The sequence below is a fragment of the Phasianus colchicus genome, chromosome 1 (genome assembly GCF_987193195.1).
Source record: "Phasianus colchicus chromosome 1, bPhaCol1.hap1.1, whole genome shotgun sequence".
NCBI classification, from domain to species: domain Eukaryota; kingdom Metazoa; phylum Chordata; class Aves; order Galliformes; family Phasianidae; genus Phasianus; species Phasianus colchicus.
The window spans coordinates 85,885,299-85,910,940 of NC_143436.1; the positions used below are offsets into that span (position 1 = coordinate 85,885,299).

General features: G+C 49.4%; 2 protein-coding genes across 5 annotated transcripts in view; one reads left to right on the top strand and one right to left on the bottom strand.

The window, feature by feature from the left end:
- The window catches only part of NME7 (NME/NM23 family member 7), a 92,516-nt gene extending 89,171 nt beyond the window's left edge, over positions 1-3,345 (top strand). Inside the window, exons 13-14 of one of the 3 annotated variants that reach the window (XR_004169754.2) lie at positions 5-232; positions 3,224-3,345. Coding sequence is in view for 1 of the 3 variants with exons in the window: in XM_031613201.2 (XP_031469061.1) it covers positions 3,224-3,256 (33 nt within the window). In the remaining 2 variants the exon portion in view is untranslated. The remainder of the gene's footprint in view (positions 1-4; positions 233-3,223) is intronic. The other 2 variants (XR_004169756.2, XM_031613201.2) reach the window with 2 other exon arrangements.
- ATP1B1 (ATPase Na+/K+ transporting subunit beta 1) lies at positions 3,295-23,682 on the bottom strand. Of its 2 annotated transcripts, XM_031613205.2 has the most exons (7): positions 23,591-23,682; positions 22,408-22,535; positions 14,325-14,453; positions 7,928-8,083; positions 7,145-7,329; positions 5,349-5,429; positions 3,295-4,684 (listed from the first exon to the last, which is right to left on the bottom strand). In XM_031613205.2, the coding sequence occupies exons 3-7, from the start codon at positions 14,380-14,382 to the stop codon at positions 4,418-4,420; spliced, it is 747 nt and encodes a 248-aa protein (XP_031469065.1). In that variant the 5' UTR covers positions 14,383-14,453; positions 22,408-22,535; positions 23,591-23,682; the 3' UTR covers positions 3,295-4,417. The 2 variants fall into 2 exon arrangements, with proteins under 2 accessions (XP_031469065.1, XP_031469063.1); XM_031613203.2 differs by lacking the exons at positions 22,408-22,535; positions 23,591-23,682 and adding an exon at positions 16,437-16,767.
- Positions 23,683-25,642: the final 1,960 nt, after the last annotated feature.

The window sequence follows — 25,642 nt, forward strand, 5'->3', positions numbered from 1 at the left end:
CCAGGCACACGTTGTTCAAATGATAATTACTTGTGCTCTGCCAGGGCATTAGACTGGATTTCATTATCGCCTTCCTTATTAACTACTGAAACTTTGCGGTGAAGTTTGGAAGCTTCCAGCGGGAGCGGCCGACCCCATCAGAGTGAGTTGTGCAGTATGTGTTTGTGATGGAAGCGAATCTTCAGGGAACTGAAGCAGCTCTCAGCTCCTCCCGGGTGAAGCAGTTTATAAGGTCAGAGCCAGAAAGTCGCGGTTATTCATCCCTGTTATTACTTCCTGAACATTATTGTTATTAGTCCCTTAGCAGGAACTGGAGCGGGCATAGCGGCATGCTGTAAAGCAGGTAGATGGTTTCTGGGATTTGCAAGGAGAGTGCTGATCTTAAATTTAATCCTTTTCCATCCCTGGGAAGGACTGAGCACACCTGAATATAAGCACTGTTTGAAGGTCATGGGATGAATTCGGTTGGTTTCAGACCAATCCCTGGTGTGTGCAGAGGTGAATTCCCCTACCACCTCTGCATCCTGTGAAGAAACCTGAGGCGTGTGTGGATCATAGGAGCTGACCTTGCCTTGGGTCAAACGTGAGGTGTGCTGAGAGGCTTTATACACGCACAGCTGCTTTTTCTGTGGCTTATGCTGTTTGGACCCTGGGAATGAGAGTGGCTGCATTTCCTGGAATGTGGGGCACTGTGGAAAGCCTGACCCTGGCCAGAGGCTCAGTACGGGTGGGTACCTCCCAGCCCTGGCTCCCTTTGGGAGATGGCTTGGTGCTTCTAGAGCTGGGCTCTTGGAGCTGTGACCTGTGACTGGGAAGGCATCCCCCGTCTCTTGGCAGTGCTGAAGTCTTTGGGCTTAGTTCTCATCTCTGCAAAGCGCCACATGCTTTGTCATGTGAGCGGGACAGCTGGCAGCTGTTGCCCTGTCTGGAGCTTCTCCCAAGGGTGAGGTTCTTGGGGTGAAGAGCCTTCCGTGTACCACAGCCGTTTCAGATGCTAATAGGTTTTAATGGGCGCTGGGAGGCGGCTGACCCACATCATAATTATATACGAGGAGAACATAGTGGCCCTCATTTTCACGTTATACAATGCATAACTGCTCTGCTTGTTCTCATGTCTGCTGTAGGTCATAAGTAAGCTGAGGCTTTCAGCAAGGCTTGGGTGGATTGCCTGCCAAGAGTCAGGGTCAGTGAAGGACCCAAGGGGTCAGAGCAAACACTTCTGGTGCCAACAGATAGCGAGCGGGAGGCACTGGCTCAGCATCCTGCAGCAGCCTGGAGGGACGGGTCCAAAGGAGTGGTGGGAGCTGGTAGTTTCCTTGCCTGAAGTTTGGCCACCTCTCACAGCCATGGGACCTGTGCTTCCCGCAGCTTTGTGAGCATGTCTGTCAGGGGTTCAGCCCAGTGCCTGCAGCACCAGACTTTGGCCGTGGTAGCTCAGGTGCCTGGGGTCAAGTGGGCAGCACCAGTCCAAAAGTTCTCAGATTTGGCACTGTTAACACCGATTGCTGTTGAGTATTTGTGCAAATGGTAGTGCTGGCACAGGCTTAAAGATGCTTGTCATTAAATGTGTCACTCTGCTATTTATTTTATTAGTATTTTTATGCATCTCTCTGTGTAACCCAGAAACACAGGTGCCCTGTATCAACACAGTGGGTGATAAAGTTCACGTTAATGGTTATAGTTGTACTTAACGGTGCTGAGTGAACCTGGCAGAAGGAACAGAGTGTTCAGGTGGGTGGGTGGTTTATAGGGTGATGTACTGCTGGGCAGTAAGGCAGAGACAGCCTGAAGAAAGCAGCTTTTACATAGGCAACACAATGCAAAGCAAAAAAAAAAAAAAAAAAGCACCAAGAAAACCAGCAGCCTGAAGACCACTGAACTCACAGTGGAGCCAGGAGCAGCCTGCTGGTAGCAGGGCTGTCATGGCACCTGCTGGTCCCCACGGTGGGAGGCTGGCAGGTGTGTGGGCACCTCATCCACGGGTGATGTGAGGTCACTGAATTGATGTGAGCTGAGGATAGGAGCTTGGAGTTGTATTATTTTATAGTGTATTAATGAGGGCGTATGCTACAAGTGCGTTGTGACACGTGCTCCCTGAACAGGTGCTCTAAGGTTTCTGTGATGTTAGACCAAACCCTGGTATAAGACATTATTCTTATTAGTAGGTCATGCTTGGACTTTGCTCTCATATGGTAAATTAGGAGATAAATTATCTGGATATCTCTTGGTGCTCTGAAAACAAAAGCTTTTTGTTTCTCTAATGCCATGCACGCAGGGCGTGAATTGTAGGGGTGAGGCTGTCTAAGGAAACGTGATCCACGCACCCCTGTGATTGATCACAGTGTCAGCCCACTGACTGCTAGGCATGTTCCTTCTTAACGCCGTGCAATTGGCCTGCCTGCAGGGGAAGATTTTAGTGCTTCAATTACCGTGTCTTTGTTGAGCCCCAGCAGCACATCGAACAGCTGAAAATGGTGTTCCAGGCTGCTCCTGCTCTGCGTTGGAGATGATCAGATGCTTATGCTAAATGCTGTAGCATGCAATAGCTGTGCTTGTCCTCCTGGCAGATGGCAAAAAGTTCAGCAGGCTGCTTTTCTAATATATTGCATTCCGATTATGAAGGCTTTTTCAAGAGCTTGCTTTGGGATATCAATGTTTTGTTACTTCAGCACAAAGAAATTCCACCTGGCACTCTGCTTCATACAGAATGAAATGATGGTGACTCCAGCAGGACGCTGGCTGCCAAACCTAATCAGGTCTCTGGGCAGCCCTGCCAGGAGCATCCAGTGCTCAGTGCAGCACCCAGCCCAGCTCTCAGCCCTGCAGCTCCCTCCTCATGCTGCTGTGATTCATGCCCTCCCTGCTTCTATGGCACTCACCTCTGGTAGCTGTTTCATGCTAAGGACACACCATTACTACCCATTGGCTGGCACCCTAGGCTCAGAGAACATGAAGTGAAGACAAAGGTGCGGAGCCTTTCAAAGGAGTGTTTGTTTGTGGAACAGCACAGTTACAGGTTCTGCTGCAGCCTTTGAAGGAGCAGCCAGTTTGAAGAAAGGGAAGCCACTACTTCATCATAGATCACTTTGTTCTAGAACAGATGCGTAAGATTTGGTCAAAGGTGGCAGCAGCAGTTTATGACAACAACAATGGATGTTAAGGATGTTTTAACCCTCTCAAGCTCAACTGGAAATGAGAACGATGTCTTTTATTTCTGAAACAGGTGCAGTACTTCTTCAAGATTCTGGACAGCTGAGAGCCCCCACCCTCAAAGCAGAAGGCATGGGCACAGAGCAGTGTTCATTCATTTATTTGTCCAATATGTCAACCTGACTGAAATACAAGATCAACAAGAGCACTGTACTCCTGGCTAGTATTACATGTTAGAACATAGAGTTTTGCACTTCAGACAACATTTAACACCATTCTATGGGGTACTGCATTGCTTTTATAAAGTTTAAAATAAAGATTTATTTTCAAACATGTGACTTTGGTTTATTTCATACATTACACTTCCTTGCAGAAAAAATAAAATTGTACAACTGCATAAATATAAAATTCATCCACCATGAAAATGGTTAAAACATTCAATAAAGACATTAGCACCACAGTGTGCGATGCCTCCAGAAGGAAAAAAAAAAAAGAAAATATACAAAGCAAAGAGTTGTGCCTATTACTGAGGACAGCAGTAGCCTGACCCAGGTCTCTCACAGACACACTGGAGGATGAGGGAAAAGATTGAGAGAGAGACAGCATTCGCTACAAAGCACAGTACACAGTCATCTATTCTCTTTAACCTCACTTAAGTTAGTTTAGCCTGCCACCCCTCCAAATAAAACATCCTAACACCACAGAAAAGTCAGAAGCCTTATGGAGTGCTGTTGAATAGAGTCTCACAGGTGGGCCTTTCTTTTCAAAGGAACAAAATAATGAGAAGTATCATGCCAGTTCTAGTCCCATTGAGTATTTACACCTTGGACAGCAGAAGTCTTTGCTCACAAGAAGTAGAAAACAGATACGATACATGGCTTGAAAAATGACCAGAGTATGCACCTATAGTACTGTACACTAAATAAAATACACAAGGCAGCAATACTTAGGGGCCAGAAACACTGCTTACTACAAGTCAGTTATGGAATTATAATTTACAGTAAAAATGGGCATATCCCAAGGCTCAATTCTGTTTTCTTTTGTCATTTACAGTAGAATAAATATTTGTCGCTATTGCTACACTTGGTTTACATTCTAACCTAGTAAATGCAGAAAGCTAGTGTAAAGCATATAGATTACGTGTAGGTCCCATACGTATGACAGTTTGTTCAAGACTAGTAGGTTTTCTTTTTTGTTTTTTTTTTTTAAACCTTTTTTAAATGGCTAGGAGGAAGAGGGGGAGAGAGAGAGAGAGTTGTGCTTACAATCAGCTGCTTTTTATGTCAAATTTAATATCAAAGCGTCCCTGGAAGCGGTCTTTGTCGCTGTACTGGATGTTCTGCCCAAAGGCCCTGCATTCCACACGCACTTCCACGTCGTAGGTCAGGTTGGTGAACTGCACTGCCACCAGTGGCTGCAGGTAGTGCGGCTGCAGGAGCTTGCCATAGTACGGGTAGTACTGCAGGGCAAAGCCTGGGTAACCACCCATCCCGTAGTACTCCACCGTGCCGATCTTGTCTGAGTCTTCATCCCTCTGAGATGGGGAAAAGAACAATGAAAATACCCATCTCGTGGCTGTGTTCTCTGGTTTATTTTATCATTACTGTGCCCTCTCTCTGGTGACCACTGTTCCTCGCATCAACAGCCTCACCAGGGCCGCCCCAACCCAAAGCAACCCGAAGGGCACCAGGGAGCTGCCTACCCACCAGCTCCCAAGCTGGGCCTCTCAGCACGCGCAGCCAGGAAGAGCAATTTTTGTAATTCACTTATTTAAAAATTCACTCAACCACTTCTTTGTACATTCAGAAGTCAGCACAGCTTCTTGTGTGACCACTGTCTTTGGTTAAACAAAAAACAAAACAAAAAAGCCTCAAAAGCCTCTGCTGCTTCTCAGCAGCTTTAGCATTCTATGTAAATATCTCTTCACCAGAGCCATTTCCCTGCCATCCTTGCTAAGACCTGCAGTACAACGCTCTGCAGCCCTACAGCCACTTCTGGCCTCACTCTCCTGGTGAGGGCACTGCTGTTGTTCATCACCAAGGGTGCTTGAAAAGCTCCCATTACTGAGGAAAGAGCCCCCATGTGAGAGCCACCCCAACCACCTGCTGAAGGGCAGCAGGAGGTGGTTACTATTGGACAAGGACTCTGCCTGCCTCTGCCTGCAGTTCCCCACCTCTCCATTGTTATATCTCACTTACCTTGGCAACACAGTGGACAGGGATGAGATAGGGGTTGTATTTTCCTGCAAGACCTAAGGGGAGGCTCTCATTTTCTGGTGCCTGGAAGAAACCCAAAAGAGGGCAATGTTAACACACTGGATGATGCATCCTCACAGACTGGGGTACCTTCACAGCAGCAGAGCTCAGCGGCACCAAACCACAGCCAAAAGGAACCCCTTTGGCTCAGCTCCTGAGGCCACAGCCATTGCTGACAGTTCTTAGGAAAGACAGGCAGCGTGACACAACTGTGAGCACTGCAGTGCACCCAAGTAAAGCTGCTATCTGCTCCTACAGATATTTTCGTTTCATGGAGTCACTGAAGAAAGCGTCTCATGTTTGCTTGTGCAAATGTCACCCAGTGGCAGAAGGAGATGCAGTGCTGGGAGGTTGACAACCTGACCACCAGGTGAGTGCAGTCAGGACTGGAAACACACAGCAAAGAACAATAGAGGTGGTCACACCCTGACAACGTTCCTGAACTTTGACATCACCCATGTGGAATGGCTCCAGGAAAGCTGGCAGTGCCAGCTGTGTGTGCAGAGCTCAGATCAGCCTGGCAAACACCATCCCCCACACAAGAGCTGCAGGGCTTCTGCTGAAGCATGGAACAGGGGAACACATGAATACTGCCTCAGATACACACGCTTGAAGTCACACTGTGCCCAGACCCTGCTCTTCAACACATACCAAACTCTCCTCTTCCTCAATCACACTGTGCGTCTTTACAGCACCCTGCAGCTGCCACAGACTCAGCACAGGAAGTTCCTGCACACACAGTTTCCACCTGGGATCAGACAATTCAAGATCCAACTGATCTCTTGTAGCACAGGACAGCCTACCTTTTGTAGAAACTTTTGTCTTCAGCCACACTAGTGATCCAGCCTTTCCCCCTCCTCTCAACTACACCTACTGATGGTGATGCAGGTTGCCTGATGTACCAGCACATGGCTTTCCATCCAGGAGATAGAGCGGTGTGCTGAGCACTTTGCCTCATTCAATAACTTGCCCTCTGCCTCTGAGTTCTTGCAGAATTTATTGGCATCTCAATGGGCTGGGGAAAAAAATAAAGTAAAAGCAGCTCCTGCCCAGATTAACTTCCTTCAGCAGTTGCCACAAACCTGCCTCTCAGTGCAGCACCAAGCATGGGGCAGAACAGCAGACACTCATGGTTTTTCTGAGGCTGCATTCAGTAAGCCAGAGCTCACCTTGCTCACCTCGTCTTTCTTGCTGTGAGAGCTGTACCAAACTCCCAGATGTAGTTTACAGTTCATAGCCTAATACCTAATACAGCACTACTGCATCAAACTAAGTGCTTTTAGCAAGGCAGGCAGCTCTTCAGCCCCTGGGGAAGGCATCTGAGGTGCAACACAACTGGCTGATCCTATTGCAGACACCATAGGTCTGGGACTGTCATGCAGCAGCACACAGGTAACATGGGTTTTTATCATTTGAAGAAAACATCTAATTGGAGTAATTCAGTTAGCAGGCTCTGCAAGTCACCAGAGTTGAGCAGGAGTCTGCACTGTGACAGCTTATGGCTACTTGCTGTGAACCTGCAGTATGCATTTTCTGTTGCTTTTTAATGAAACCATTTTTAAAGCTGGCCATACAATGGTCTCACAATCTCTCCTTCGCAGAACGGGGTTAATACTGATTTCTCAACGAAGACAGAAAAGCAGGCATAAGCTGAAAGACTTTTCCAGACCCACAGCAAATCTGCAGCCAGCTTCCCATCCTCATCAGTAGCTTCAGTTACAAAGGGAGGAGGTACTTGCCTTAGGTTTGAAGCCGATAATTCTGTTGAGCTTGACGAGAATGCATGGTTTGCCTTCCTTGTACCCAAAGGTGTTATCCTGTAGCCCAGAGCAGTTTTCCAGCCACTCACGCTTGAACTTGCAGACCTTCTTCTGACCTTGGTCATCATTGTATGGTCCTCTCTCTTTGTAATCCATAGGTACATCTATCATGGGGGAGGAACGGAAAAACAACCACATGCAGTTTGACCTTCTTCTCATCAGAGACAGCCCTATTTCTGTATCACTGTGCCCTCAGGATTTCCCACTCGCCCACATGGGCAATACCACCTCCAATACCAACTCTCAGATTTTACCTGCATGTGTTAAGAGCTTATCGTCTCATTTCCCTCTAATATCTTCCAGATGTTTTGTTGAATTGCATCAACACTACTGACACTGGCCCCAGTAAAGTCACCAGTAAAACTTCCCATGGTTTTCAGGGAGGTTATAAAGTCAGTGCTATGTGGTGTGGAGAATCAGCTGCAATCTTCTCCAAGAGAAATCTGCAAGTCCCCAGCCACATATCCTTTGCAATAAGTTTCTGTTACATCCCTGGCCAGGCCCGGTCTGTCCAAACCCATCTTTAAATGAGCAGCTGACAGAACTGGAACCAAAGTCCACCAGTTAAAGTCTACCATGTGGTGCTGGTATGAGGAAAGGGACAGATGAAGATAGAAAATGCCACTACTGACTCTCATGTGCCAATGGACCTGACAGAGGCACTGGTCAGAGCCCTCAGTGTAGGAAATAACCAGGACTTACCTCCGCAGTCCTCAAATACGATGTTGTTAGTCTGCTCACCAGCACTGTACTTGCTTAAGAAGCCCTCCAGATTCTTCACATACGGGTCATAGCTTTTGGGATCGGAGACAGTAAAGGAAATTTCTGTCTTTTGTACCTGAGGGACTTGAGTCAGTCCTAAGGAAAACAAAATCAGGAAGAAAACGTTAAGTACGCTTGGGAGCTGCATGGCCTGCAGGCAGTACTACATACAGGAAGCACAAAGCAGTATTACTAATCTGTATTTTTCAGGCCTCACGACTCACAGAAAACAACTTAAGCTCACTGGAGGGGAGGTTCTGAAGGGCTCTTATCTCCAGTTTCCACCAAGAGTCTGGAATATTCGTCATGAGGTTTGCATCACTGCACAGATAAAATCACAGCCCCAGAAGGAAGGCTACAAGTGGTTTTCCTCCAGAAAAACAGACAACTACAGTCCCCTGCCTCCTCACCAACAACAGCAGGAAGCTGCCTGCATCTGAGAGTAACCACACCATGAGCTCCAGGGACGCTGGCTCCTACACATGCAAATCTCACAGGGTGACCTGGAAAGCTGCAATGCTTCCCAAAGAGTTGGGAAACACCGCTCCACCAGAGAGATGCTTCAGGGCTGTCCTATATCCTGGGCTGTCTGATTGGCTCCAGTTTTGACTTCAGGAGGACAAGTAGAAAAAGAATGCATGGAATAGATATAAGCAGTGCCCGTAGATGACGAAAAACACTAAGCCCTTTGTCTGTCAGTATAGGACTTGGAAGTAGCTGCTCTTGCGTGAAGTTTAAGTCATGTTTTAATTGAATGCACTGATGCATGGCTAACACTTAAATTTAAAGCAATGGGAACTGGAATTCATGCTGCCTTTGTGGCTGCCACTGTAATTACTCAGGTCTCAACTTTTATTCAGTTTGCCATCTTCACTTTAGCAAGAACAAAAAAACGAGCAGGAGAGCTGCATTTCCTTTGACAGCTCAGAAGAGGTCTGTTGCCAACAAGTTTCTCCAGCACAAGGCTCAGGCAGCTCAGCAGGCTGGCCCCAGCTGGCAGCAGCTTGTGACTCCAGCCGTTTTCCTAAAGCCACTCTTGTGCTTCTGCTCAGCCCCTGCTCACCACTCCCCCTACCCACGGAGATGGAATTTGTAACCCGGGACAAAGATGAGCTTTGTTCCCCCTGAAGGCAGCTCCTGGTGGCTGAAGATAGTGAGACACCTGGAGAGCAGCTTGCAATTTCAGGTTTTATTCCAAGCAGCAGCTTTGCCCCCTCCAAGCTCCCTTTGGTACAAACTGCCCAGGCTCAGGATTACATATTCAGAAGCAATTCACCATTCCATCAGCATAATTAAGTCTCACCCTTCAAAGTCAATGGAGCTTTCAACCCCTTTTCAAGCAACTCCTTGCTTTCTTGTCCTATCAATTGTTATAAATGCATAAAATAAGTTGGGTTTGGTTTTAGTAAAGGACTTCAACCTATCCTGGCAACTCTCCTCACGTTACTGATCCACCAGGAAGCAGTGACTCCGAAGTTACTCAAAATGACTCTCTGAGCCTGCCTCTTCCAGAGTTCAAGTTACAGTTATCAGTTGAGTGAGCAAATATAACACTGAGGAAAGCTCGGCCAGGCTTGCTAAGTTCTGCTCAGGCCATTGAGCTGTCAGCTCACTCAGGCCTGCTAGCAGCAAAGAGGTCCCCACTTGCTTTTTACTGCACCCACAGCCACCCAGGCAGGCACAGCGAGGGTGAAGGGCAGAGCGAGCCCTGCAGCCCCTCTGAAAGCCCCGAGCTCATTGCCAGGAGAGCTCAGCACCCACCCACAAGACCTGGAGAACAGGCTCCCAGCCTATCCTGCAAACCTCTGCAGAGCAGCACAAGAACCCAAGCAGCACCTCATGCAGCAGCTCCAAGAGAAAGCTCTTCCTGGCCACAGCCATCAGCCACAGCAAAGCTTGGCTGCCCTCAGCACTTCAGGGAATCGTGCTTTGGTGGCACAGGGGCTTGCTTTGTTCAGGACAAGAACAAAGCAGGAATCAGCCTTTCCACTTTGGAGGCAAACAAGTGAACCTATGTGAAGACAAAAGGTGCTGACTGAAAACCTATCAGTGGTTTCCACCACAACTTCCGTACTCACATGCACGTGACTGACTGCACACACAGCCCTAAGCACAGGCCTACCATTTATTTCCTTGTTATTCCTTCTGTGCCATCTGTACATTCACACTCAAAACAAAAGCTTCAGTACTGTTACCAGAGTGGCACCATAGGTAAACCCTTCCTGAGCAACTCTGTTTAAAAAGAATGTGCTGATTTGATAAGACAACTGGGGGGAACCTCTCTAAAACATTCTGTGACCTTTATCACACAGAATCACACAGATTTATGAAAGCTTCTCATCCCTACTGGGAAAACTGAAACAGGCATCAGGGTGGGGGCTGAGCCATTCTGGTGCTACCTGCCAGGGGCTGGTGGGCAATAAGGAAGTATAAGGCTGCATAAGGCTCTTAGGGACTCACGCCCATGAGGAAGCCATTCATCAGCAAGTTCTGGGAAACAGAAATGAAGCCCTGAGTGCTCCCACGGCCAGAAGTCCAAACAAAACTCTCTCCATTTTCAAACTACATGTGTGCCACAGGTCACCTTGTGTCATTACCAGTCATGTCTGGTGATGCTGCTCATAACATGTCAGAATCAAGGCACTCATTTCCAGGAAAACAGTGACAAAACTACTTTTGATTCTGACATACTATTTCTGTAATTGCCTCGCAGAGTGCATTGCTAGGCAGTAAGATCACTGTTTTCACTTGACTGACACTGTCTGCACAAGAGATGAATGGTGCCTCGCCTCAGTAACAGATAACACCTTTCACTGGTTTCTAACTCCAAATGTACTAAAGTATCTCAAACCAGACAAGTCTGACAAGCCCCTAATTCTTTTTCCAGCCACAGTTCCACTCCCAGAATACTGCTGCAGATTACAAGTGCGCTTAATCCATTTCACTTCCAACTGAACATTCCACATTCTAGCATTCTAAGCTACAGGAGCACCACTTCAGAAAAAGCACTGTCCTGAAGGTAAAGGAGAAGAAACTAGAAGCAGTAGGTCAGGGCTGTTATTAGCAGTGGTTGTGCAAGTCTGTAGGAACTACAGTTGCTTCATCATGCAGTGCTCATTTCCCGGCACCGTGGTTCAGAATGAGTCTAAACACTACTTGGGTGACACAGATGACAAATTTAGCAACCACTACACCAGTCCTACTTCACACCCCACACACTAAGTAAGGGTGGGCTTTCAAAGCCTCCATGCTAACTGATGCCCTTCCAACCTCTAATCGCCCTCTATCTCATCCCAGAAGTACAAAAAAGCAGGTGCAGGTTTTCTAGAAATGCAGTAAATCTGCTTGGCTTGAAGGCAGACAGCGTCCCTAGAGCTTGAGATTCAGATGTTTTTCATGCTTAGGTGCTGAGATAAGAGACAGAAGCAGAAGTGTGACTCAACGGGAGGTGGTACAGGCCTCTTGGGGCTTTCCTATCACCCTAGCTTCCATCTCCCCCTTGCTATCTGAGCTGAATAAGCTGAGTGGAGAACGCACAGCGGAGCAGCCCTTCCCACCAGACACTGCCCAGGCAACATTTAACACAGCAGAGACATGAGCTCTCCCAACTGGAAAAGGCCACCTCCTTTTTGCCACCACTTCAAAGCACTGACTGCAGGGCACACCATGGTCCGCAGGAGCACCACGAGATGGCAGGATACACAGCCCCATTTCCATTGGGAAAGAAGAAAATGGATTTCAAAAAAATAAACTTTGTGTTTAAGAGGCTCTTCCCTGCTAGCAGAGCGAGTGCTGTGGCTAAAGCAGAATCCAAGGCACAGCATGCATGGAAGCCTACTGTACTTACTGCCACAGCAGCAAGGCTGGACAAGAGGTGACCACACTGCCCCTTCTCCCAGCCCAGGAAGAGAGGGAAAAGCACCATGGAAGGTATGGCAGCCAGCTGCATCACATCCCTGTTGTGCTCAGCACACAAATGACATTTGGCTACAAACAGCACTTTATGGCTATATTCCCATATCAGCAACTTAATGAAACATCCTGTATCATCCCGCTGCTGTTTGGAACCTTTCATATCACAGAACTAGAAGGACATTATAGCAGCCTCTACAGCACTTTCTCCTGGAAACCTTGAAGGAGAGTCAAGTATTCACCCTTCCCAACCATATCAGATCACAAAATGGTTTTGCTCAAGGACAAAGGATTTAACAGGAACAAGATGAGGTTTTCTAGCTTCCCAGGACATCTGGGACCTAACAAACTGTCACTATACATACTCAGCTTGCAACTCCCCCTACAAGAACCAGGAACTAGAATTGCATAACACTTTTCTTTTTTAAACATAGGCTGTAGGGCTGCCAGTTCATGGAAAATTAGAGTTAGATGCTCACCAGGCATGTGAGTGAACACGTGCTAACTGCCAGAGGTGCAGTTCTGTTAGCAATACAGGGAGACCTCTGCATACTACTGGAACACAGAGATTACTGACTGCCCACAGCATCCCCTGCACCTCATTACAAGGTCAGTCTCTATGAAAGCTTTACGATGCATTGTGGTCTAAGAGGTGCCATGCTGCAGAACAAGGAACAGACACCACAATAAGAGCCACCTTTCACCCATCCACATGTGGAGAAAAACATCAGATGATGCCTGGCAAAGGGCTGTGTTGTGTGCATATGCTATTACAGCTGTTCTTTAAACCTTTCCTATTGGGCTGCATACTGTCATTTGTTCAAAGAGTTGGATTTTCTACTGCTTGATTTCAGTCCCAAAGCCCATTTCAAACTCAGAAAATCCCTTAGAGCCTTTTTATTTCTTCCTCCATTTCAATTTCTATAGTACACATTAAGACAGCATCTTGAAATTCATTTCCCTTTATTTGTTAAGAGAAGATAAAGCTCAGAGAAGCGGTGCAGTAGGCAATTAAGAGACAAATAACATCCTGCAGGCTGAAATCTCGCAAAGAAATTTTACTACAGAGTTGCTCTGCAATTAACTCTGTGTAACAGCAGTCTGTGATACTAACAGTTTACCTAGAATGAGTAATTAGGTGACATTGGGCTAAGCAGCAAGACTGTCTGGATGCGACCCAAGATCCACTTTTCTGCTCATTATTTCATGTCTGGGCTTCAACTGAGGAAAAACACATTTAAGAAATATCTATTCTCCATTAGCCATGTTTGTCTTTCAAATGCAGACAAGAGCTCTGGTCAGTGTCAGCAGTATGGAGTCCTTACCGCCAGCATCACAGCCTGACGCAGAGGTGAGAACAGCGCTAAGGGCAGCGCTTACCCCAGCACCTTAAGAACTGCCACACATTGACAGCAGTTCCTTTCTCTGTTCTCAAAGTGTTGGTGGAAAAGCAGTTATCCAAAAGAGATGATTCTTTGCTGAGATACTGTCACCATCTGGTGCAGGCAGCACTCCCTGTGTTGTTAGAGCAGGGAACAGTTACGGCACAGCCCTGCAGACAGCAGCGCTGTAAGATGCCGTGTGTGACACCAGAGCCAGCTTCTGTAGCCACAAGCCATCAGCCTCACAATTGTCACTTAAATACCACCGTTATTAAAAGCTGTTTTACAGAGCAACTGGAGACAGATCATTACCATACCCGGTGCCAAGCAGCCTCAAGGTCACCCGCGATATGGGAAGGCAGCAGTTGCGCAGCTCCCCCCACGCGCAGAGCTGCCGCAGGAGGCAGCAGGCAGAGCAGGGACCCTGCGGCAGAAGGCAGGCTGGGCACAACTCAAGCAGATACCTGCATTTCTGACAGACTCCTGCTTGATCCAGCAGAGGAAAGCTGTGCATCAGGAGACACCAGACTCACCTCTGGATCCTCCCACTGCACATTTGCTGCTGCTATTGCCTCCCGGAGCTCACAACTTAGCGTTAACCAATGCGATTCACTAAGCACGTTCAGAACTGGATTCCCCTTTCTCCTTGTGCAGCCCGCTTTCACTGACAAGCATTTTACTTTTGTCCCCTCATTTTCCCCAAGGGAACCTAGTGGCTATAAAAGAATCTGAACCCAAGCTCTTTGCACAGCTCATTCCCAAGTGAAGTCTGAACCTCAACCCAACCAGTTTAAGGGGAGAGCATTAATCCAGGTTCAAGCTTCTCTCAGACAGGAGGAATGCCTGATGTGCTGTAAGCCCTAAGCTCTAACAGGACTGCCTTCAAGCACCAGTGCTGCTCGCAGAAGGCCTGGAACATACCCACCCCCTAGCAATATGCACTGCAGCAAGGAGATGCTGTTTTCATCCTTCTCCCTGAGGTGAGTAACTGAACTGCCCCCAGAACAGTCTGCACCAGCCATCACGTGCCTCCATCCAGTTACCTGGGGGTGCCACACGGTCCTGGTACTTGGGTTCAAATTCACTGACGGTGAGCAACATCACTTGGATGGTCCCAATGAAGATCCCTGCCAAGCAGCCGTAGAAGATGACATAGAAGAGGAGGATCTTAACTGCAAGAGAAGAACGGAAAGATGAATCAAGCCCCAAGACTCGGTACTCTGAAGCAAAAAGGTTAAATTGTGTTCTTCCATATTTCCATGGATCACTCAGCTAAGCAATGCCACCACAAGGTGACAGGCTTTGGTGGGACACAAGCCCAGCGCAGAGAAGACAGGCTGCACACAGTAGGTTTCTGAAGGATGCTCATTCCACATTTCTTCAAGTCTCAAAGCTGCTTCCAGGGAATCTTAAGGAGCCATCAGATTCTGGTTTATGAGCATTGGTAAAGTCTGACCTTCCCTAGTAGTACAGAGTCTGGCTTCTATCCAAGAACAGGAGCAGGAATTGGGCACAAATAATCACCGATGCTTCATCTCAAACATAGGGAAGGACTTACATGCATCAAAGCACTCTGTATTTGCCAATCACTTACATCTATAAAGGCAGCCCAGCACTGCCAATGCCGATTAGAAAGAGTTCTGTAATAATGAAAGACTGAATTCAGTTTTGGTCTGAACATAGATGACTAAAATAACCTCGGACACAGCGCAGCTCATACTCTGGGTATCGGTTACTGGCTTACAGAGATTATCTCAACTGATTAACTGCACGGTAACATGCCGTACTAGGCATCACCAGGATAAGCCAGCCCATGCCAAGCAACTGTATGCTAATGGGGCCGCAGGGACAAGCCAGGCAGTGCAGCAGGCGCTGAGCACTTGATCCCAGTGCCCTGACCTTGCCGTAGGCCAGGGAGAAGAGAGGCCTGTTTGGAGGCCTCAGGGTGAGCAGATACAAGAGGCAGGGGAGGACGCAGCAGGTGAAAGTACTCCTCCTCTCCCGAGCCCCAGCACAAAAGCCTCCATCAGCTGAGAAGCATCTTGATTAACGCAGCTGCCTCTGGCTGGTTTTGTTTCTCATCTGCTAAGGAACCAGGAGCAGGGGGACTGCCAGCAATGGAGGCTGAGGGATGCGGTGAGCAGACACTCCATCCTCTTGTCCTCCTGGTGCGTACCACAGCCAGGGCTGGCGGGCAGAGCTCGGTGCAACAGCGCGGTTCTCCACGAGTTAAAAAACACTCTTTGGTATCCAGGCAGCGTAAAGCCAATGGCTGTGACGTCAGAAGCATTTGGAAATTTTTTCCAGAGCACGGTCATAGGAGGTGCTGTTGTAACAAACCAAACACTAACGCCGTTGTCTGCAGCGTAACGACGCCTTTGAGCTCTGTAACATCAAAAGGCCAGTGCTGGGAGGTAGCACATTTTATCAGCTTCCCAGGCAGGATGCTCTTAGCACCAAAGGCACCTTAAAGGTCAAACTTTCAAAAAACACACAAGTCCGGGCCCAAGCACACAGCACCGTATGAGAAAGCGGCCTGCAACAGGTCTGCACGTCCCTGGGCACAGGGCCAGCAGCCCAAGGAGCGACCCTGAAGCGGACACGGGCACCTGGCGGACAATACAGGCGTGCCGCAGGGAAGGCACGGGGAGCGCTACTCAACATCACGCCGCTCCGCAGCCGCCGCCAGGCTGCGACACCCGCGTCGCGTGTGCACGGGAAGCGGCAAAACCCTTTGAAGGGTCCGAAGGGCCGTTCGTGCGGCGCCCCGCGGGCAGACACGCGCTCCGGGTGGGAGGGAGGGCGAGCATCGCCGCACGGAGCCGCCTCGTCGTCCTCGCGGGCGCGCAAAACGGACAGCCGTTTTCTCGAAGGCAGCTCGGCGTCCTTCCTCCGGGGAAGGAAAGAGCGACAGAAGCGGGGCGCAGCCGGGAGGCCGCCCGCCCGCCCGCCGCGGCGATGCCGGGGAAGGCGCCCCAAGGACGAGGCGCCCTCGCCAAGGTCGGCCCACCCCGCCCCGCCCCGGCCCGCCCCACCTGCACGCCCGCCCCGCCGCGGTAGGCGCGCAGCCCCCGGCCCCGCCGCAGCCCCGCCGCAGGGGAGGGAGGCGTGGCGCTCCGCGCTGCAGTGCCCGCCGCCCCCGGCCCCGCACTCACACCAGCTGCCCCCGGTGCGGCCCAGCAGCTCCTTCTTCTCCGAGTTCCAGATGAACTTCTTCCAGTTGCCGTCGCCGTCCTTGGCCTTCCCGCGGGCCATGGTGAGCGGGCGGGGGGCGGCGGGAGAGAGCGAACGTCGGACCGGACGGGCCCCGGCCGGTACTCCGCGCCCCGGGCTCGACGACGACGAGGCGTGGGTGCTCCCGCCCGCGCTGAGGGGCGGCCGGCGGCGCTGGCCCGGCGGGGGACGCTACCGCGAGCTGCGGCGGCGACGGACGAAGGGGAAGCGAGCGGAGCCCACCGGGCACGGAGCGGCCGCGCTCCCCGCCCGCCGCGCCCCTTCATATACACCGCCGGCTCCCGCCCCCCCGGCGGCGCGGCCAATGGGAGCCGGCGGCGGGGCGCGAGGGCGGGGCGCGAGGCGGGCCGGGCGGGGCCCGGCGGGCGGAGCCGGGCTCGTGAGGGGCTCGTGCGGAGCTCGCGCCCGCGCTGGCGGGCGCGCGCGCAGGTGTGGCGCCGCGAGCGGGTAGCGGCCTCGCGCCTCCTCGCGCCGCGCTCGCGTACGGGGAGCTCCGCGCAAAGCAGGCGCAGGCGCCGCCCCCGCCGCGCGGCACCTGCCGGCAGCTTCTTTTGTTTCCCCTTAAGGGAGGGGGAAGGGGGGCTGCGGGGCGCAGCCGCCCTGGCAAGGTGACCCGCGGGGGGGCTGCGGCAAGCGGCGGTGCGCGCGGGGCTGCGGCGCGGGGAGCGGGGGAGGGACGGGGCGGGCGCTCACGCCGCGGGGATGGCCGTGCGGCGCAGAGGGGTGAGCGGGAGCCCTTCCATGGGAGCCCCACCGGCTCAGCTGCCCACGGCCCCATCCAACCCGGCCTTGTGCGCCTCCAGCGATGGGGCACCGCTGCTCCCTCACCGCCCTCTGAGTGAAAAATTTCTTCTAATCTAACCTAAATCTCCCCTCTTTTCGTTTAAAACTGCCCCCCCCCCCCGTGTCCTAGCACCATCCGCCCGCTTAAGAAGTCAGTCTCCCTCCTGCTAATTAGCTCCCCACAAGTGCTGGAAGGCCACGTAATGAGGTCTCCCCGAAGCCTTCTCCAGGCTGAATAAACCCAGCTCCCCCTGCCTTTCTTCACAGGTCCCACGGCCAAAGCCCCTGAGGCAACCAATACTGAGATGGTTTATGGGGCCTTGGCCTGCTGAGGCCGCATGGGGACGGACACCCTGATGGTGCTTCCCAAAGCCTCCCAGGCTCGTGTGTTAGAAGCGTCATGCAGGAGAATGGGGAGTTTGAGTGTGTTTAAGTGGGTGTGCCGCTTTGCTGAATGCTCCATGGCATGTCATGGGGATCAGAGGAAGCCAGCTCCGTGGCACCTTATAGGTGATGGAAGGAGCCAGCGGCATGGACTTTTGTCCTAGGTAGGTTAGGGGAACTTGCTCCCACTGGCATTCAGACAGCTGGTTTTCCAAAGGGGAAGAGGCTGAGTGGCATCTCTGTTTTTCTCCGTGGTGTTTGTCAGAGCTCATCTTTAAAGAGACCTGCTGATGGTGGGCGATAACAAGAGCAAACACAGACAGCAGGATCTGATACCCAGTGAACATCGTGTGCCATGTAGGGAGGAGTATCGGTTACGAGTTAAGAGGACTGTGATTACAATCAAGCCAATAAACAAGACGTTGTGGGAAGAATAGCTGCCCATGTCCAGTGCACAGATCCCAGTGCTCTAACTATTGTAGCCAGCAAGGCAACATCCTCAGCTGTGGGCCGCCCACTCTGCCTGGCTGCCTGTTAAGAAAACCGGCTCCCTCTGATATCCTGGATGCCCCTCATGGCCTCAGCACCCTGCCCTGCAGCAGCCAGTGTGATGTTGCCACATAAGTGTGTTCATGAGGCAGCCTGTCCATGGATGTTGTGTCTGGCCATGGCTACAAGCCAAGAAAATCCCACGCAAGTTGGCTTAGGGCAGGTGGAATGGCAGCGACTAATGCAGCCCTCCCCTCCTTGCCTTCTGTCCAAGCAACAGGGATACCCAAAGTGAAAACAGCAGGTTTATGGCCATTGAGAGTAAGCCTAGAGAAAGCAACTAAGATGAATGATCCATCTAACCTGAGCAGCCATATCACAGTTACAGAATAAATGGCCACTCGGAAACATGATCTTTCTCTGAGCACGTTCTCTCACTACCAGAACTGATGGTGCCCGTGGAAGCTGAGCTGCAGGAGAGCCTGGCTTCATTGCTGTTTGCTTAAGGATCACCGGGAAACTTCCTGCAAAAGTCTGTATTTCTGGGCAAACACAGAAGCCCTTTTGGGTTGTCAGCAGCACCAAATCCCCATAACTGCACAGGACAGGGCATGCAGAGTCTGGGATGGGCAGAAGGCATTCCATAAGGGTTGTGCACCATTTCTGCAAACCTTTTTCTGAAGCTGCCATCCCATGCACGTTCAAGACGTGCGCTTTGCTTGATGTCAGCACGTTATCCTCCCTGAATCAGCAGAACTAATAGGCAACAGGGTGCCATATTTTATTCAGATTTACCATTTGTTTGGCTGCTCAGATATCAATCAGGCTGTCTCTAAGGCCACCAGTATATGATCTGATCTTTTGAGGTGATAAGGGCCTGAGGCAACTTTAGAAACTGCCAAGAACAAAGAACAAAATGTGCGAAGGCATCCACATCCAGATTAGCTGTGGGAGGAAGGACGGGGCTGGGGAGAGCTGTGCGGCAGCACCTAGGAAAGAAAAACCTGTGGGATGGACTTTGTTAGGGTTTATCTTTCCACCCTTTGGAGCTGGCTTGTGAAGAGCACTCTGGTTTCCTCCAGTGGGTTTGGCCATAGTTGTTCAACAAGGATATTCCTTGGGGTTTCCTGCATTATGGGACTGGAAGAAAGCAAAGGTGTCCCACTGAAGGTCAGATGGAGGGCAGACATTTGATGCAGCAGCAACAGAGAAGGGATTGGCATAGAGCAGAGCAAAGCCATGGTTTGTCTAGCTTGGTGACTTGGGAAATGAGGCACTGTGGCTGATGGTCACGGGCAGAAAGCATAGGTAGAGTGTGAGAACCGTCTCTGAAGGCAGCTGCTATGACATGGCATGGAGGAAGAGGCAGGCATGCTGTGAGGAGGGACCCACAGGCTGTGGGACTGAGAGCTACTATAAGATGTCAGAACTGGGCAAAATGACATTAAACAGTTACTGCTCATAGGCTGCCACCAGCAACAAATGGGGCTAGGCCTCTTCAGGCTGGCATGCTGGAAAAGGGCAGCTGCTCAAGAGCTTGGCACAGGGCCTGCAGCACACACAGCAGGTGAGAGGGGGTGAGGAACTGCATGGGCAGTGGAGCCCTGCAGCACACAACCCAGCCTCTCCTGCTGAAAGCCAGGGGCCAGGTGGCACACAGGCATTTTACAATCTTTTACAGCTCCCTGGTAGTTGCATGGGGCCTTGAGGGATGAGGAATGACCATCAGGAATCACCTCTGTCTCCCCAGGAGGGGAGTGCAAGTGTGTGGTTCCTACACAGCTTCCTGGTCCTGCATGGCACTGGCCTCTGATTTTCAGCCTTACATTGGCTCAGGTGGGACCTGTAGCGTCCCATAGCATAGTATGGCAAAAATAGCTTCCAGGTCTTCCTCCTTGTTCCCCACAGATGTGGGATCAAGAGGGATTAGTTTATAGACACACATGATTGGTCCAATGAATGTGACAAATGCATTTGAACTGATTTGCCACGCAGAGCTATGTGAGCTAACAACGTTTAAAATGTTGTGGACCGGTAGACACTGGGAAAATAAGTAAATATAGAACAGAAAATTCAGCTGTGAGGCCGCCGTTCCTTTTCTAATACCAATTTTATGGCAGTGTGATGTTATTCGTGGGGGTGCCTGCACAGCTCACCCTTGGCAAGATGCTGTGGACAACAACAGCTGCTAAGACAGAAGTCAGCATAAACAGCACGCGTGAATGGAAAACCCAGAAGAACTGTCTGAGAGGGCGTTTACCCCAAAATGATCTTGCTGGAGGGGGAAACAACCACTAGGGTAAAGAGGAAAATGACCATCAGCTGAATTAAGTGGTAAGCAAGAAATGACAAAGCATCAATCTGAAAGACACCATAAAGATGTAGAAAAGAAGCACACAAACATGTATTGGAGTGGGGAGCAACTTCAAAGAGGGACAGAGCAGAAGTGAAAATCCATCCTGCATTGGCAGCAGTTGCCCTGCTGGCATCACACTTGCCCACAGTAGGTGCATCGTGTCTGTGGGATGCTGGCAGCAGCCTAACCCTATGGGCAGAGTCCTGCACTTTAGGTGCACACTGGTAACCTGCTGGGGTGCCTTCCCCAGCATCAGTGGGGTGCATCAGTAGGGAGCAGCATGAGCACCCCTGAAGCTGGAGCAGTTATAGCTCCAGCAGGAGCGGGATGTGAGTGGGAGAGACCTGCACTGCCAGAAATGACCCCATTTCTGGAGAGACTGGGGTGGGTGTCTGTGTGTGGGGGATAAAAACTTTTGGGCACTGGTTATAAAAGCTTGCCTAGGAGCTTCTAGGAATTTATTCGTGTTTTCTAAGTGTCTTAATACTGTAGGTCAGCTAATGTATTGCTAGTGTTGGTCTTGAATATACAGTTCACTGATAGTTAATCACATATCCTTAATAAATCAGTAAACCAACTCCAGTCTTGATTTGATTTAACCCATGCAAGTTGAGCTGTTTTTCTGCAACAATGACCGACTGGTATAAGTTTTTCACCAACCCTGGCAGGCAAAGGCTTGTGTGCTCAGTCAGAGAAAAAACATTCACTTCATGATGATCTGGAGACCAGGTGCAGGACACCAGGTGGTTTCTGGAGTGGCCTGGCTGGCAGGAAAGTGGAGACAGGAAAGGGGGATGCGTGACAGACAGCATGCTGTGTGCCTGGTGTTTGATAACCGAGATAAATATCACTGGTGGACAGTACAGAGTCACCCTGTCTGAGCACACCCACTAGCAGCGGAACCTGCCAGCTATCAACACGGTTCTGATGGATGCAACAGCAACTTGTTAAGGCAGCAGAAGTCAAACCATATTGCCAGGATTTCTTCTTTTGGCTGAAGAGGGAAAAATTAATCTCTTCAGTGAAGATAATATGAAAATAATTTCCTGCAGGAAATCCACCCTGTTTTCACACAGGGAAGAAGTATTACCCAGGAACCAGCTATGAAGCTGGCAAGAACAGCACATATCCTGTGCCAACGGGCACCCGGAGCCCTACTGGAGCGGCAGTCAGATGTCTGGTAGCTGTCCACCAAGCTCCAGCAGCTACACCAGCTCCTGATTCACTCAGTGTCTGCACAGCTTGGGGAGATACGGAGCCCACCACTCCAGAGGTCTGCTTCAGCCTCACCCCCTGCTGGTTGACACAAAATGGCCCCCGTTTGGCTCCTACTGAACAGAGCAGCAATACGCACCATTGAAACAGGCCATTGTTAGTTTTCTGTCTTGGCAGCAAGATCATAAGGCTTCAGTTCCTGCTCACTCCGGACAGGGGTTTCTGATGGCAGGTTGTATTTAGGCACCAGCTTGCTTGGCTGCCCCAGTGAGACCTGTGCTGACTCCAGGACTGGCCATTCTGGGACTGCCAGCACTAAAGCAAGTCAGGGAACGAGAACTAAACAAACTCCAGAACTATTCTGAGGACTGCTCTAACACAGTTTAAAAAGTAAAACAAAAATCTGAGTGGAAAACATTTCTATCTTTAGCCATCAGGAGCAAGACTTATCTAAGCAGCCCCACACAGGAACTGGCAATCGGAATGGGAAAGTTAGGGTTCAACTTGTTCCTAAACAACTTGTTTTAATTGTTCTGTCAGGGCCACAGTGGGATGCTACATGATTTGTAGTGCTTGTCTGAGGCCTTTCTCCTCCTTCTCACAGGAGGTCCTTTCCCTAAAACAACCGACAAACATCCGGTGTTGTTCACACTGTAAGTTCTTACCGTATGAAGGTAGCTCACTCTACCAACTGGAAAGCCTGCTGTCCTCTGTTGACTTCTTGTTGGCCTTTGCTTTGGTTTGGGTTGTTTGGTATGACTGCAGCATATTGTGAGAATCACTGCACCCTGACCTGAAACACCGTAAATTAATACATATTAAAAATGACCACATTTTGACTGGAGAGTCTGTCTTCAGTCTTTCTTTGACATCCAGTTATTGTGACAGAGCACACTTCAGTTCTGTGATGGAAACGATCTGTCTTCATTCCCCTGGCTTAAGTTCAGTGCTGTAACCACACCTGAATCTGAAATCTTCTCTTTTTACTAGTCCTACACAGACCACAGCATGTCATGCAACCTCATTTCTGGTTGAGAAAGGCTCCATTTGAGAGTCATTAGTACACAGGCCAGTGGAGGCAAACATGTACCTAATAAGATTTTTAAAAGTGCTGAAGTCTTTCTCATTATAATCAGTGAAGATTAAGGGCCAGATCTAAGTGGAGCATTGGAAAAGCCAAACGGACCTCAGTTTGTATTTTTAGGTGCTTGTGTACCTTGGAAGATCTGCTTTTGACTTCTGTGGTTCAGCCTTTCTGCTCATGTAGCTCAGCTACCTTTGACATGGACATTTGTGCCTGGCCCACAGCAAAGCTAATCTGTTCTACAAAGGCAGAGTAGGAGCTGGCACTTGTGTCTACAGATCCCTCTGCTCTTTTTCAGGAACTTCTTGTTGAATATGAAACCACAAGTTCTAGGCAGAGGGAAGTGAACACCATAAACAAGCCACTCCATCCATGGACATCTTCGTTTTCCTGTTATTTAAACACTGTTTGTCAGTTGAATAATATAATCCATATAATTGTGAAAAGACAAAGGACCCCAGGACCCGGAGTTCTGAGTTGCACTATTTTCTTGCTGGAAACTCCCAAAATACAAAGTAGTACATAGTCTTCTGCATCTTAAGGTATTCCCCCGGCAACCAGGATTGGGAATTTAATGCAAATTCTCTTTCCTTCCCATCCGTATTTCCTTTTGAAAATGTCTCTACTGATAATCAAAGATCAGCTGTTATCAGCGTATGTTCAAAGTGCTTCACAAATGAACACTCATTACCAAAACAGCCTCGTCTAGGCAGTTTTATCACAAGTTGGTCATGTCAGTTTTAAGGACATAAGACTGGACTCACCTGGAACACGTCAAAGTCCACTTAAGCCAGCTTCTTCCTCAGCTGTGGCCAGTAGCAAATAGTCAAAGAAACTCCTACGAGCAGGGCAAATGCAGAGTGACCGATCAACCTCCCAGGTGCCAGCAGCTTAGGTTTCCCATGCCAAGGAGTACATTAACAGCTAAGAAGAATGGGTATAATCCCAAACCTCGTCTGTTTTTCACTTCGGAGCAGCAGTTTGTATCTGTCACACTGTACCTCACCCTCCAGCTCCGTGATGTGGCTGCAGCCTCTCTATGTTCATCTGTGTAAACTTGAGAGACCAGCAGCTGTGTAGATGTGAGGGCAGGTCTCACAGCTACACATGAGCAGCTACAGCCTCTGCTGGGCTTTGCACTGTTACCTATCATCACAGCTCATGCAGGAGTGTTTAAAGCTGTTTGTGATGTCACTATGTAAGCCATCATCAGTCTCAGGGTGCCCAGAGATCAGCCTTCCCGCAGACTGAGCAGTAAGAGGCACACTGTAAACACGTGCTAGTGTATCTGATGAGCGAGGTGCCTACCTGCACCTTCATCTTACTTTCACAATTGTGTTTGATCAGTCACCTAAACATCAACAACCCCAAAGAGCACACTAGCCTGTAGCATAAGTGTATGTGGTGAGCTCTGAACCTTTGAGTTTCTTCTTTGGACTCTCAGCACATACAAACTACTCTGCCTTTTGTTTTTCATTTGAAGTGACAATTGAGGTGGTCAACATGTTACCTGTGGTAGCACAATGGCTCTCCATCCTATCTGGCTGCACCACAAGAAGCAAGCCACACAGAATGATGCGCTGCTAGGCATACCCTTACTTTCTAAGTGCTAATTAATTGAATAATGGGTTGGTTAGCAAGGCCTCTCATCTATACTGTACTCAAAACACCATCTGGAAAAAGGCTGGTGAGGTTAGCAAGATGGATGCTCTGTTATATCTGATACCTTTGTAAGAGAATCTGTCCCAGCATAACTAATGAGACTGTATTTAAAAGCAAAGACGTGTATTTGTTCTCTGAGACAGCATTTGTGAGATGGCAAACATTTTCTTGATTGGGACGGTGATCACTGTGCTTCATTCTGTGACAAACAGCAGAATGAGTTTCCTGTTTAAAATGGAAAGCAAACAGTTTACTCAAAGAGCTTTAAATGTCATCAGTCTCTTAGAAAATGCATGCTAGCAGGCCATGACTCTGAAAGCAGCAGAGCTGTTCAGTGTACCTTTTGCCTCCACTAAGCCCACTGGATGCATATGGATGATGATGGCTATCTTTATGCCAACAGCCCTATTTCCAGCCAAGGATTAGAGCCCCACATGGGCATTCTTACTTAGAGTGTGTTTATTTTCTACAGTATACTCCACCTCCAAAGCAAATTGAAGCAAATTAATTTAGTCCACCATTTAACTCTTACTGAAGGTAACCCCTTTAATAGGGTTAACTCGCCTATTTGAAATTCACACTTTTAGTTCACTGAGATGACTTCTTCCTGAGCAATCCTTTGTAAAGAAGCCCTCCCAGAGGGAACAGAAGGGCCCTGTTTAGGATCATTCCAGAGTGCCAGGATGGCCCACAGGTTTTCTGTGGATCTAGCCCTACTGTACTCTTTACCTACCCCACCACATTGCAGCAGACCCCAAGGGCAGAGGCAAGGCAGGAAGCACAAGCTAGCAGGAGTCTTGTCTGGCTGCAAGTAACACTGCATAGAAAATTCATGAAAATGCCATAGTTCTTCAGGACTGCAAAGTCTGGGGATCATTTTGTTCTGCCCTTCCAGCATAACACAGACAGTATAATTCTATTACTTCTTCGGTCAGCCTGATAGCTTATCTTTGACTGAAGCATGAAGTCAGATATTTGCTGCAGTCAAATTGTTCCAGGCATTTTGTTGGATGCGTGTTTTCCATTGAAACCAATTTCTGCTTTTAGTAAACTACTTTTTTTTTCTTTCTTTTTTTTTTTTTTAATAATATTTTCCCCTCTAACAGTCATGCTTCTCTCTGCAAATCTATAGTCACTGCCTTCTTGGAAACGCA